Raw genomic sequence first — 12,579 nt, forward strand, 5'->3', positions numbered from 1 at the left:
ATGGAGGGAATGTTGACCAAGCATTTGTACTATTCCCATCCTTTTCTTCCTAACCACATCATAATATACAACCTCCTATTATTTTAATTATCAAAGTGCCTTTCTTAAAGCATTGTTAATTCTGTTGTGCCATGTTTATGACTAGAGAGAAGTAAAATAAAAAATGTATATATTACTAAAATTTAGAAACTTCAAACACATGATTTTTATCAGAGGGAAGAATAACAATTCAGTAAAGAATTTTTCAATTAATCAATTGTCATCAATATGTGGAATATGTAGGGAGAAGATAGTTATGCACATCAAGGTAAATGTGGCCTTTAAAACAGATTTCCATTTTGCTAGGGACGTGCAGATCAGCTGTGGTTGCCCAAGACCCTGCACTACAACTCTGTGGACTGCTAAATTCGCCAGAATGAAGACAAATTATTCTCTGAAACCTTCACTCCAAGGCCATGTGTTGTTGTTGTTGTTTTTTATCTTGATATTTTCATTCTGCACATTGTCTCCCTCAGAGCCCGGTAGACCTGCTTGTTCCGCAGAGTGTAGATGACAGGGTTGAGCAGTGGGGTCACCACCGTGTTCACAAGGGCAGCCTCCCTGTTGGAGTCCAGCCTGTTCGTCTGCTTTGGTTTCACATATATAAAGACACAGCTGCCGTATATCAGAGAGAGAACTATGAGGTGAGAGGAGCAGGTGGAGAAAGCTTTCTGTTTCTCCCTGGCTGATGGGAGTCGCACAATTGTGATTACTATGTTGCTGTATGCAATGAGGGTTATGATAAAGGATGTCAAAAGGATAACCAAAGCAAGGACAAAGGTCAACATTTCAACAGACCTGGTGTCAGAACAGGAGAGATGAATCAGGGGGCCAACATCACAGAAAAAGTGGGGGATGACATGGGGGCCACAGAAGGATAACTGGGAAACCTTTACTACTAGACCAGTGATGAGAGTGAAGGCCAAAGCGAAGCAGGAAGTGACCAGGAGGAAGCAAGTCTTCAGATTCATGATGCTTGGGTAATGCAGAGGCTTGCAAATGGCCACATACCATCCAAAGACAACACTGCTATGAGAAGGAAACCTGTTGCTCCCAGAAATACAAAGACAAATGCTTGTATGAAACAGGCAGGAAAGGAAATGGTTTGTTTGCCTAAAAGAAAGATGATCAGCAACTTAGGAATAACAGCACTTACGATACAACACTCAAAGAAGGAGAAAATGCTGAGGAAAAAGTACATAGGTGTGTGGAGCCGGGAGTCAGCACAGGTGATGGTGACTATGACAGCATTGCCTGCAATGGATGCCAGGTACGCCAGCAGGTGCACGAGGAAGAGGACCTTTCCCAGATGCTGGATGGCAGGAAACCCCTCCAAGATGAATTCTTGGACAGTTGTCCCATTCCTCATTTCCATGGGCATGTCTTTGCACAGCATCATCAATGCTGATCTAACCTAGAATAAAGACATCAGGGAGGACAAAGGTTTTAGAGAAGCATGATTAAGTTATTTGCCTATGAAAGAAGGTGGAGAGGCACATAACAATGTGGTTTAGTCCCTTGGTTCTTGAATCAGAAGGACCTGAGTTTAATACTAGTTCAATACTGAGTTCTAACTCCTGAGAGATGAGTCATCTTTGGAAAGGAAGTTAACCTTTGTGAACTTCACTTTCACCCTCTGTAGAATGAAGATGATAGATAGGAGCTACCTATTCATGTTCTAGGAGAATTAATTAGTATAAAGCAGGTAAGTCACTTGCCATATGATGCCAGTGTTTATTGTGTGTTCCTCAAAGTCTAAGTGCAATATTATGATCATTAATATGATGCTTAATAGAGCATCATTAGGAGGCAGAGTCAGTGACTTTTTCATACTTACAAAATATTTTTTAATAATATTAATTTGTAAGTAAACATAACCATAATGTTAGTAATATTCCCTTTGACTATCCCTTGTAAAATATGCAACATGTTCTATGGTCTAAGTTGTCATCATCATCGTCATCTGTTGAGGACTTCTGCTTGTTCTGTGCTGGTCACTAAAATTCAGTATTTCTAGTACTCTTCACAATAACCATGAGCCCCTTCTTTACAGAAGCAGAAATTGAAGCTTAGAGAGTTCCAGAGAGCTTAGATCACATAGCTGGGACTTTAGGGAGAATGCCAGAATCTGGAGGATCTGCCATTTCCAAATGCAGTGACAAATTATTTTAAAATGGGATCATATATGTTGTTGATGATCTATCAATTTTAAGTGAAAGATTAGCTTTATTTATCATAATTGTTTCTACCCTTGGTTAGATTCACTGATGAGTTACAGACCTGTGGAATGACATGGGGCTTACAGAGCAACTACTTTAGCACAAGCATTTTTTACAAGAGCCTGGAGACCAGGGACATTAGGGGCTGCTCGACAACTTGAGGTAAGTTGTAAATCCAGGATTTACCACCACCATCCCCACCCCAGGGTTCATGCTGGCCTGTGGTGCAGGTGGAAGTGATAGTAGTTTATAAGATTAACCCACTGTGGAGGTTATGCAGGGCACCTGGCATTCATAAATTTCTCTTGCATTAAAGCTCCATGAACATTCCTCTCTCTTCAGTACTCTCAGTCAGTAACTTCTCTCAGGATGGTGTTTGGCTCTAGCATCTCAATACTAGGTTAAAAGTCTACTGTGTGGAATGTGTTATTCTTACTAACACATCTTGGGCCAGGTCCTCTGAAGGGCTGCTCATGAAACCAAACTGCTCCCCCTTGAGTGGCACAACCAGAAGGAGCCTCTGCTTCTGTTCCTGTTGACCCCAGTACGTCCACCAGGTCACCTGGGTCCATGAGGCCAGGCACACACAGGAATCACCTCATGGGGGGCAGGGCTTTCTCCTCTTGCAGGTAGTGTCTTGGAAGACATCAAGAGCTTGTTGTGGGCTGAGGGGAAAGGAGAGGAGAAGGAAACTCATTTGTCACAGCCTATTGTCCCCAAGGGGATGAATAGGCATTCCATGCTGCCAGTGTTCTGTTGACAAGGCCCTGTTTCCATAGCCCAGAATGTGTCCTAGCACAAGGGTACATGCAGCCTCGAGCGCTGAAACCCCAGAGGGGAACAGATGGACTAAAACAACTACATTTCACTGGCCCCAATTCTGGGCTAAAGCTAGAATCCCAGACTACTTAGGATTCTGAGGAAAAGTCTGGCTGCCACCAGTGGGTGGAAGCCCACCTAACATGCAATATTGCTTTCACCTCTTATACCAGTTAATGGGAGACGGCAGCTTCTTACAGATTTAGGCCTGGGAGCTGCTGAGGCAAGGGTCCTTCTGCTGCAGTGCTCCACGTCATGGGCGCATCTGCTCCAAGTCACCTTCTACTGCACTATGGTCCTCCTTCATATCCTCACCTTTCTATGTGGAGAAGCATCCTTATTTTACTGCAGCAACAGTTAGAAGGTGCTGACATGAAAATTTGAAGCCTCTGGTGTTTTTGCCACAATACCGTTTGGTCACCCAGCAGGAAGGACCCAGCCAGTGAGCAGAAAGTGTAGGCCCCCAAACCTTATCAGATGCTGAAGAGACAGGGGCAGAAAGTAAAGGCCTGTCTAGGGTCCTAAGGGCAGCCAATTAGCCAATTGAGAACAAGAATTACTGGCCTAACCCTTATATTTATCTTCCCATTGTCTCTGGTGATGCTGATTCCCAGATGTCCCCATTGTTCTCTGCCAAGATTTTTGAAGGAAATTATATGACAATTTCCCAAGGGTTTTTAAAATCCCAAGTTGAATATTGCTACTGCTTTGAGGCAACAGTCCAGACTACAGTTTTCTACCTGTGATATTTGCACTGAGAGCAGAGCATAATTGCTAAAAGAACATATTTTATGGTGAGAAATACCTGGATCACACCCTGGCTTTCATGTGGCTTTTGGGAAGACACTGCGGAAGACCACCTTTCTTGGTCAATCATTCTTCATGCTTCTACCAATATTATGATTCTTTTCATTGCATATTTTCATCTGAAAAATATTTTCACTGTGCTCTCCAATCTCCTTGAAAAAGGAACGTGCACATTTTCCGCTTCAGGGAAGCAAGGGAAATGCTAGACACTTTCTGTAATATCTCTAACCTGGCAGGCCCCACTCTCTTTAAATGCATCTGGATGTGGAACCCCAGATTCTTTCTAAATATAGAAAAGGCTAGATGTGAGCTTGAGGATGGAGAAGCTGTATCCATAGCAACCACTGGGTTGGAAAAGGGCTTTGTCTCCTGGGTATCTCAGCTGGGCTGCTGTGGTAGAAGTGACCCAATTTTCTGTGACCTCTGGTTTCCCATCCAGAGCCTGATAAGGGGACTAAACTCCCAAAGTGTATTTGCTGGCACCCATGGGGCACATGGTAGCTGGAAATTTGTCCTGCATGAATCTGCCTTCATCATAATTGGTCTTGTAAGGTCAAGGCAATTATTATAGAAACTTTCATGAGTATTCATGGGAATCCCATCTACCCATAAATACACAAAATCATTTTTACAACATCTATCCATTTTCATACTTCTGCTTTCCATCCAGGCCAAACTTGGACCCCATGGTTATTTTCTCAGTTGGAAGTGAGGGAAAATGAAGAGTAATGAGAGAAGAGTTACAGTGCTATAGCAATGTGAGACCATACATTTAATGCTAAGATAAAGGCTCATTTGTATGGAGTTTTAATTTTATTCAGTGCCAGCTTTATGGTGCAGAAATACCTCTCACACCTGAGTGAGCCCCAATGCCAACATGGTAGTGGGAATGTGGGAGGAGAGGGCCTGACACACGGTTTGATGGCAAGGCTTAGAAAGTGAACATTCAAAGAAATGGGCAGAACTAACTCTACATTGCATCTAGCGGAAGGGATGGTGAGCTGGTACCAAGAAATATTTCTAATTGTCCTTGATTTAGTTTCTCTTTTCTGGATAGTGCCTTCATGGCTTATCCTTTACCCACTATTTCTTCATGTTTTTAAATGGTACCTTGGCTCATTTGTTGTGGCCATTTTCCAGCTTTGCTTGTGCTTTGAGTGTTTAGTTATCCAGTTAGAGTAAGGAAGGGGACAGTTCTTAAAGTTGTATTTGTGATTATCAAAACTTAGAAGGATAAAGCACACGTCTGTTTATGGATTATCCTTTGCAGAATATTATTATGTTTTCCATTCTGTCTTTCAGCCACTCTTGAGAAATTATGTTACCCCTATATTCAGGATTTAGATAATAAGAATGTTTTGGTTTACAGTGTATCTGGTTAATATGGTCTATTCCTAGAATGGTTCCAATTTCTAGTATTATTTCCTTAAGGAAGGAGGCTTAATTAAGGCCCGAGGAAAGCTAAATCCCATCATCTATGATATTTGTGGGAGATGGCATAGGGGATGGAATATGAAGAGAAGTGGGAATCAGGATGGAGAGAAGCACTCAGTATGCCCCACCTCAGGCTGAGGGGTGGAGCTGTGAGAATACTAATAATACTTTGAGAACCACTGCCTCTCATGGAATGTCCATATAGGTAAGGCAACAATGGCAACAGAGACCCAGAACACATCAATTCTGATCTAAAGGGTTCATTAATATCACATGCAATACCCATTCATCCATGTGAGGAAAGCATGGTTGTGTTAGTAGTTTCCAACTTGGGACCAGGAGGGGAAGCTGAAGGCATGGGGTAATTTATTCTGAGTTTCTTTGTTGTCTTTTTTATTCTTGCATGGAAAAAAGAAACCTTTTCTTTTTTAATAAACTTCATCATATATATATATATATATATATATATGAAATGATTAATTCAGTTGAATTATGTGGGTGTAAAGAAAGAAAGAGGTAGAAAAGGCTACCTATAAATCTCAGAAGTGAAACCACTGTGTAAGGTTCTGGATCCTCCTTTTTTTTTTAAGCTTGTATTTAAATTACAGTTATTTAGGGGCGCCTGGCTGGCACAGTCGTTAAGCGTCTGCCTTTGGCTCAGGGCATGATCCCAGAGCTTTGGGATTGAGCCCCACGTCAGGCTCCTCCGCTGAGAGCCTGCTTCTTTCTCTCCCACTCCCCCTCCTTGTGTTCCCTCTCTCCCTGGCTGTCTCTCTCTCTCTGTCAAATAAATAAATAAACTCTTTAAAAAAATAAATAAATTACAGTTATTTAAATTCCTTAAATGTTTGGTAGAATTTGCCTGTGAATCCATCTGACCCTGCACTTTTGTATTTTGGGAGATTTTTAATTCCTGATTCAGTTATTTTTCTGGTTATCATTCTATTCAAGTTTTCTATTTTTTTCTGTTTCAGTTTGGTGGTTTCTAGGTTTCTAGACATTTATCCATTTATTCCAGGTTGTCCGGTTGGTTGGCATGTAGTTTTTCATAATATTCTCTTATAATTGTTTGTATTTCTGCGAGGTTGGTTTTTGTTTCTCCTCTCTTATTTACGATTTTATTTATTTGGGTCCTTTCTCTTTTCTTTTTGATAAGTGTGGCTAGAGGTTTATCAATTTTACTGATTTTTTCAAAGACTCAGCTCCTGGTTTCATTGATATGTTCTATTGTTTCTTCAGTTTCCATATCATTTATCTCTGCTCTAATCTTTATTATCTTCTTCTTTCTCCTGGCTTTAGGCTTTGTTTGTTGTTCTTTTTCTAGCTCCTTTGGTGTAATGTTAGGTTATTTATGTGAGAGTTTTCTTACTTCTTCAGGTAGGCCTGTCTATATCCTTCCCTTTTAGGATTGCTTTTGCTACATCCAAGGTTTTGGACTATTGTATTTACACTTTCATTTGGTTCCATGTATTTTTTATATCTTTGATTTCCTGGTTGACCCATTCATTGCTCAGTAGCATGTTGTTTAACCTCCCTATATTTGTGGTGTTTCCCAATTTTTTCTTGTGGTTGACTTCCAGTTTCATAGCATTGTGCTCAGAAAAAGTGTATGGTATGATCTCAGTTTTTGTACTGCTTGAGGCATAATTTGTAACCAAGTATGTGATCTCTTCTGGAGATTGACCTATGTGCACTGAAAAGAATATGTATTCTGCTGCTTTAGGATACATTGTTCTAAATATATCTGTTAAATCCATCTGGTCCAGTGTGTCATTCAAAGCTATTGTTTTCTTGCTTATTATCTGCTTAGATGATCTGCCCATTGATGTAAGTGGGTGTTAAAGCCCACTATTATTATTGTATTATTATCAGTGAGTTCTTTTATGTTTATTATTGTCTTATATATTTGTGTGCTCCCACATTGGATGCATAAATATTTACAATTGTTAGGTCTTGTTGTTGGGTTGTCCCCTTTACTATTATATAATGCCTTTCTTCAACTTTTGTTACAGACGTTGTTTTAATGTCTAGTTTGTCCAATATAAGTATTGCTACTCTGGCTTTCTTTTGATGTTCATTTGCATAATAAATGTTTCTCCTTTCCCTCACTTTCAGTCTGCTAGTCTGTTTAGTCTAAAATGAGTCTCTTGTAAGCAGCATATAGATGGGTGTGGCTTTTTTTTTAACCTTTTTTTTTATTTTAAATTCAATCCATTAACAAATAATGTATTACTGGTTTCAGAGGTACAGGCCTGTGATTCATCAGTCTTATATAATACCCAGTGCTCATTACATCACATGCCCTCCTTAATGTCCATCACCCAGTTACCCCATTCCTCCACCTGCCCCTCTCCAGCAACCCTCAGTTTGCTTCCTGTAATTAAGAGTCTCTTATGGTTTGTCACCCTCTCTGGTTTTGTCTTATTTTATTTTGTCCTTTCTTCCCCTATGGTCCTGTCTTGTTTCTTAAATTCTACATATGAGTGAGATCATATGATAATTGTCTTTCTCTGATTGACTTATTTTGCTTAACATAGTACCCTATAGTTCCATCTATGTCATTGCAAATGGCAAGATTTCATTTTTGATGGGTGCATAATATTCCAGTGTGTGTGTGTGTGTGTGTGTGTGTGTGTGTGTGTATCTCCTTTTCTTTATCCACTCATCTGTTGAGGGACATCTGGGCTCTTTCCATAGTTTGCCTATTGGGGACATTCTTGCTATAAACATTGGGGTGCAGGTGCCCCTTTGGATCACTACATTTGTATCTTTGGGGTAAATACCCAGTAGTGCAATTGCTGGGCCATAGGGTAGCTCTATTTTCAACTTTTTGAGGAACCTCCATACCGTTTTCCCGAGTGGCTGCACCAGCTTGCATCCCCACCAACAGTGTAAGAGAGTTCCCCTTTCTCTGCATCCTCATCAACATTTCTTATTTCCTGGTTTGTTAATTTTAGCTGTTCTGACTTGTGTGAGGTGGTATCTCATTGTGGTTTTGATTTGTATTTCCCTGATGCCAAGTGATGTGGAGCATTTTTTCATGTGTCTGTTGGCCACTTGGATGTCTTCTTTGCAGAAATGTCTGTTCATGTCTTCTGCCCATTTCTTGGTTGGGTTTTTTGTTCTTTGGGTGTTGAGTTTGATAAGTTCTTTACATATCTTGGATGCTAGCTCTTTATCTGGTATGTCATTTGCAAATATCTTCTCCAAATCTGTAGGTTGTCTTTGGTTTTGTCAACTGTTTCCTTTGCTTTTATTTTAATGCAGTCCCAAAAGTTCATTTTTGCCTTCGCTTCCCTTGCCTTTGCAGACGTGTCTAAGCAAGAAGTGGCTGTGGCCAAGGTCAAAGAGGTTGCTGCTTGGGTTCTCCTCTAGGATTTTGCTGGATTTCTGTCTCACTTTTGGGTCTTTCATCCATTTCGAATCTATCTTTGTGTATGGTGTAAGAAAATGGTCCAGTTTCATTCTTCTGTATGCGGCTGTCCAATTTTCCCAACACCATTTATTGAAGAGATTGTCTTTTTTCCATTGGATATTCTTTCCTGCTTTGTTGAAGACTAGTTGACCATAGAGTTGAGGGTCCATTTCTGGGTTCTCTATTCTGTTTCACTGATCGATGTGTTTTTGTGCCAGTACCTTCTGTCTTGATGATTACAGCTTTGTAATAAAGCTTGAAGTATGGCATTGTGATGCCACCAGCTTTGGTTTTCTTTTTCAACATTCCTCTGGCTATTCAGGTTCTTTTCTGGTTCCATAAAATTTTAGGATTATTTGTTCCAGCTCTGTGAAAAATGTTGATGGTATTTTGATAGGGATTGCATTGAATGTGTAGATTGTTCTAGGTAGCATAGACATTTAACAATATTTATTCTTCCACTCCATGAGCATGGAATGTTTTTCCGTTTCTTTGTGTCTTCCTCAATTATTTTCATGAGTGTTCTATAGTTTTCTGAGTACACCTCCTTTGCCTTTTTGGTTAGGTTTATTCCTAGGTATCTAATGGTTTTGGGTGCAATTGTAAATGGGATTTACTCCTTAATTTCTTTCTTCTGTCTCGTTGTTAGTGTACAGGACTGCCACTGATTTCTGTGCATTGATTTTATATCCTGCAACTTTGCTGAATTCCTGTATGAGTTCTAGCAATTTTGGTGGGGAGTCTGTTGGTTTTTTCCACATAGAGTATCATGTCATCTGTAAGAGTGAGTTTGACTTCCTCTTTGGCAATTTGAATGCTTTTTATTTCTTTTTGTTGTCTGACTGTGGAGGCTAGGACTCTAGTACTCTGTTGAACAACAGTGGTGAAAGTGGGCATCTCTGTCGTGTTCCTGATCTTAGGTGAGAAGCTCTCAGTGTTTCCCTATTGATAATGATATTCTTTGTGGGCTTTTTGTAGAAGGCTTTTACGATAATGAGGTATGTTCCCTCTATCCCAACGCTGTGAAGAATTTTAGTCAAGAAAGTGTGCTGTACTTTGTCAAATGCTTTTTTCTGCATCAATTGAGAGGATCATATGGTTCTTTTCTTTCTTTTATTTATGTAGTGTATTACTGATTGATTTGAGGAGTTGAACCAACCTTGCAGCATAGGAATACATCCCACTTGGATGTGGTAAATAATCTTTTAATCTACTCTTGGATCCTATTGGCTAGTATTTTGGTGAGAATTTTTGCATCCATGTTCATCAGGGATGTTGGTCTGCAATTCTCCTTTTTGGTGGGGTCTTTGTCTGGTTTTGGAGTCAAGGTATGCTGGCCTCATAGAAAGAGTTTGGAAGTTTTCCTTCCATTCCTATTTTTTGAGACAGTTTCAGAAGAATAGGTATTATTTCTTCTTTAAATGTTTGGTAGAATTCCCCTGGGAAGCCATCTGGCCCTGGACTCCTGTGTGTAGGGAGATTTTTTATTACTGCTTCCATTTCCTTGCTGGTTATGGGTCTGTTCAGGTTTCCTATTTCTTCCTGTTTCAGTTTTGGTTTAAAATCTTAGTTTATAATCTCTAGGAATGCATCCATTTCTTCCAGATTGCTTAACTTTTTGGCTCATATTGCTCATAATATGTTCTTACAATTGTTTGTATTTCTTCAGTGTTGGTCATGATCTCTCCTCTTTCATTCATGATTTTATTTATTTGGGTCCTTTCTCTTCTTTTTTTGATAAGTCTGGCCAGGCGTTGATCAATCTTATTAATTTGTTCAAAGAACCAGCTCCTAGTATCATTGATCTGTTCTGCTGTTCTTTTGGTTTCTGTTTCATTGATTTCTGTTCTAATATTTATTATTTCTCTTCTCCTGCTGGGTTTAGGCTTTGTTTGCTATTCTTTCTCCAGCTCCTTTAGGTGTAAGGTTAGGTTGTGTATTTGAGATCTTTCTTGTTTCTTGAGAAAGGCTTGTATTGCTATATACTTCCCTCTTAGGACTGCCTTTGCTGCATCCCAAAGGTTTTGAACACTTGAGTTTTCTTTTTCACTTGTTCCCATGATTTTTAAAAAATTCTTTTTTAATTTTCTGTTTGACCCATTCATTCCTTAGTAGGATGCTCTTTAGCTTCCATGTATTTGAGTTCTTTCCAAATTTCCTCTTGTGATTGAGTTCCAGTTTCAAAATATTATGGTCTGAAAATATGCAGGGAATGATTCCAATTTTTGGTACCAATTGAGACCTGATTTGTGACCCAGTATGTGATCTATTCTGGAGAATGTTCCATGTGCCCTTGAGAAGGCCCCAGAGAAATATACACTAAACAAATCAGACAAGACCTGAAACCAGGGAAAAGAAAAAAAAGAGAGAGAGAGAATATAGTCAGACAGGTGAGCAGAATAGAGCAATACTGGATTCTGTGTGTATTTTGGTCTGTTTTTTTGAAAACTAGATCCCAAAATTGTAAAGAAAGAAAAACGTGTATATGTATAAAAATAAAGTTGAATACAATGAAAGGATAGAATGTAACTGTAGGGGTTCCTGGGTGGCTCAGTCGTTAAGCATCTGCCTTTGGCTCAGGGCACGATCCCGGAGTCCTGGGATTGAGCCCCACATCAGGCTTCTCCGCTGGGAGTCTGCTTCTTCCTCTCCCACTCCCCCTGCCTGTGTTCCCTCTCTCACTGGCTGTCTCTCTCTCTCTCTCTCTGTCAAATAAATAAATAAATAAATAAATAAATAAATAAATAAATAAATAAATAAAATTTAAAAACAAGAATGTAACTGTAAAAATGGAAATTAAAAGACATGAAAAAACAAAAGAGAGAGAAAAGCAACAACAACAAAGGAAGGGATATGAACAGATGTATGAACAGAACAGAGCAAAACACTATCTCCTGAGTGTATTTTGGTCAGTTTGTTAGAAGAAACTACATCTCAAAATTGTAAAGAAAGAAAAACATATATACGAAATAAAATTAAATACATTGAAGAGATAGAATGTAACTATAAAGATGAAAATTAAAAATGACTTTAACAAAACAAACAAAAAACGAAAAAAAAAAGGGGGAGAAGAAAGAAGAAAAAAAAAGAGAAAGAAAGAAAAGCAACAACAAAAAAGAGAATATGATCAGACAGGTGAATAGAACAGAGCCATACACTAAGATTTTGGGTGTATTTTGGTGTGTTAGAAAAAACTGCATCCCAAAATTGTAAAGAAAGAAAGCATATATATACACACCCAGACATACACACACACACACACACACACAAGATTAAATACAATGAAGGAATAGAGTATAACTGCAAAAATGAAAATTAAAAAAGATTTTAAAAAGGAGTTGATAAGAAATTGGTTGTAAAAGGAATGAAAAAAAAACAAAAAAATTAAGGAGGGTACATGTGATGAGCACTGGGTGTTATATACAACTAATAAATTGTTGAACACTACATCAAAAACTAATGATGTATTATATGCTGGCTAATTGAACATAATAATAAAAAATTAAAGTTGAAAGACTGAAGAATCATGGGGAAAAAGCCGTGAATTCTATGTGCTGTATTTCCCTAGCACTGGAGTTTTGCAGTTCTCATTGATCCATAAACTTGGTCTTGGCTGGAAGTTCTTGCTGATCTTCTAGGGGAGGGACCTGTTGCATTGATTCTCAAGTGTCTTTGCCCCAGGCAGAATTGTACCACCCTTGCCAGGGGGCTGGACTAAGTAATCTGCTTTGGTTTGCTCTATGTGGCTTTTGTTCCCTGAGCTTTCTGTGCAGCTTTAGAGGATGAATATGAAAATGGCAGCCTCCCAATCTCCAGCGCCAGAGCCAAAAACTTGGCACCCCACTC

General features: G+C 39.3%; 1 protein-coding gene across 1 annotated transcript; it reads right to left on the reverse strand.

The window, feature by feature from the left end:
- Positions 1-476: 476 nt before the first annotated feature.
- LOC113249449 (olfactory receptor 6C74-like) lies at positions 477-1,438 on the reverse strand. The gene is given in 2 exon segments (XM_026490960.2): positions 477-1,051; positions 1,054-1,438. Coding segments are annotated over 2 exon segments (960 nt in total).
- Positions 1,439-12,579: the final 11,141 nt, after the last annotated feature.

This window comes from Ursus arctos, unplaced genomic scaffold, assembly GCF_023065955.2.
Source record: "Ursus arctos isolate Adak ecotype North America unplaced genomic scaffold, UrsArc2.0 scaffold_71, whole genome shotgun sequence".
In the NCBI taxonomy this organism is placed as follows: Eukaryota; Metazoa; Chordata; class Mammalia; order Carnivora; family Ursidae; genus Ursus; species Ursus arctos.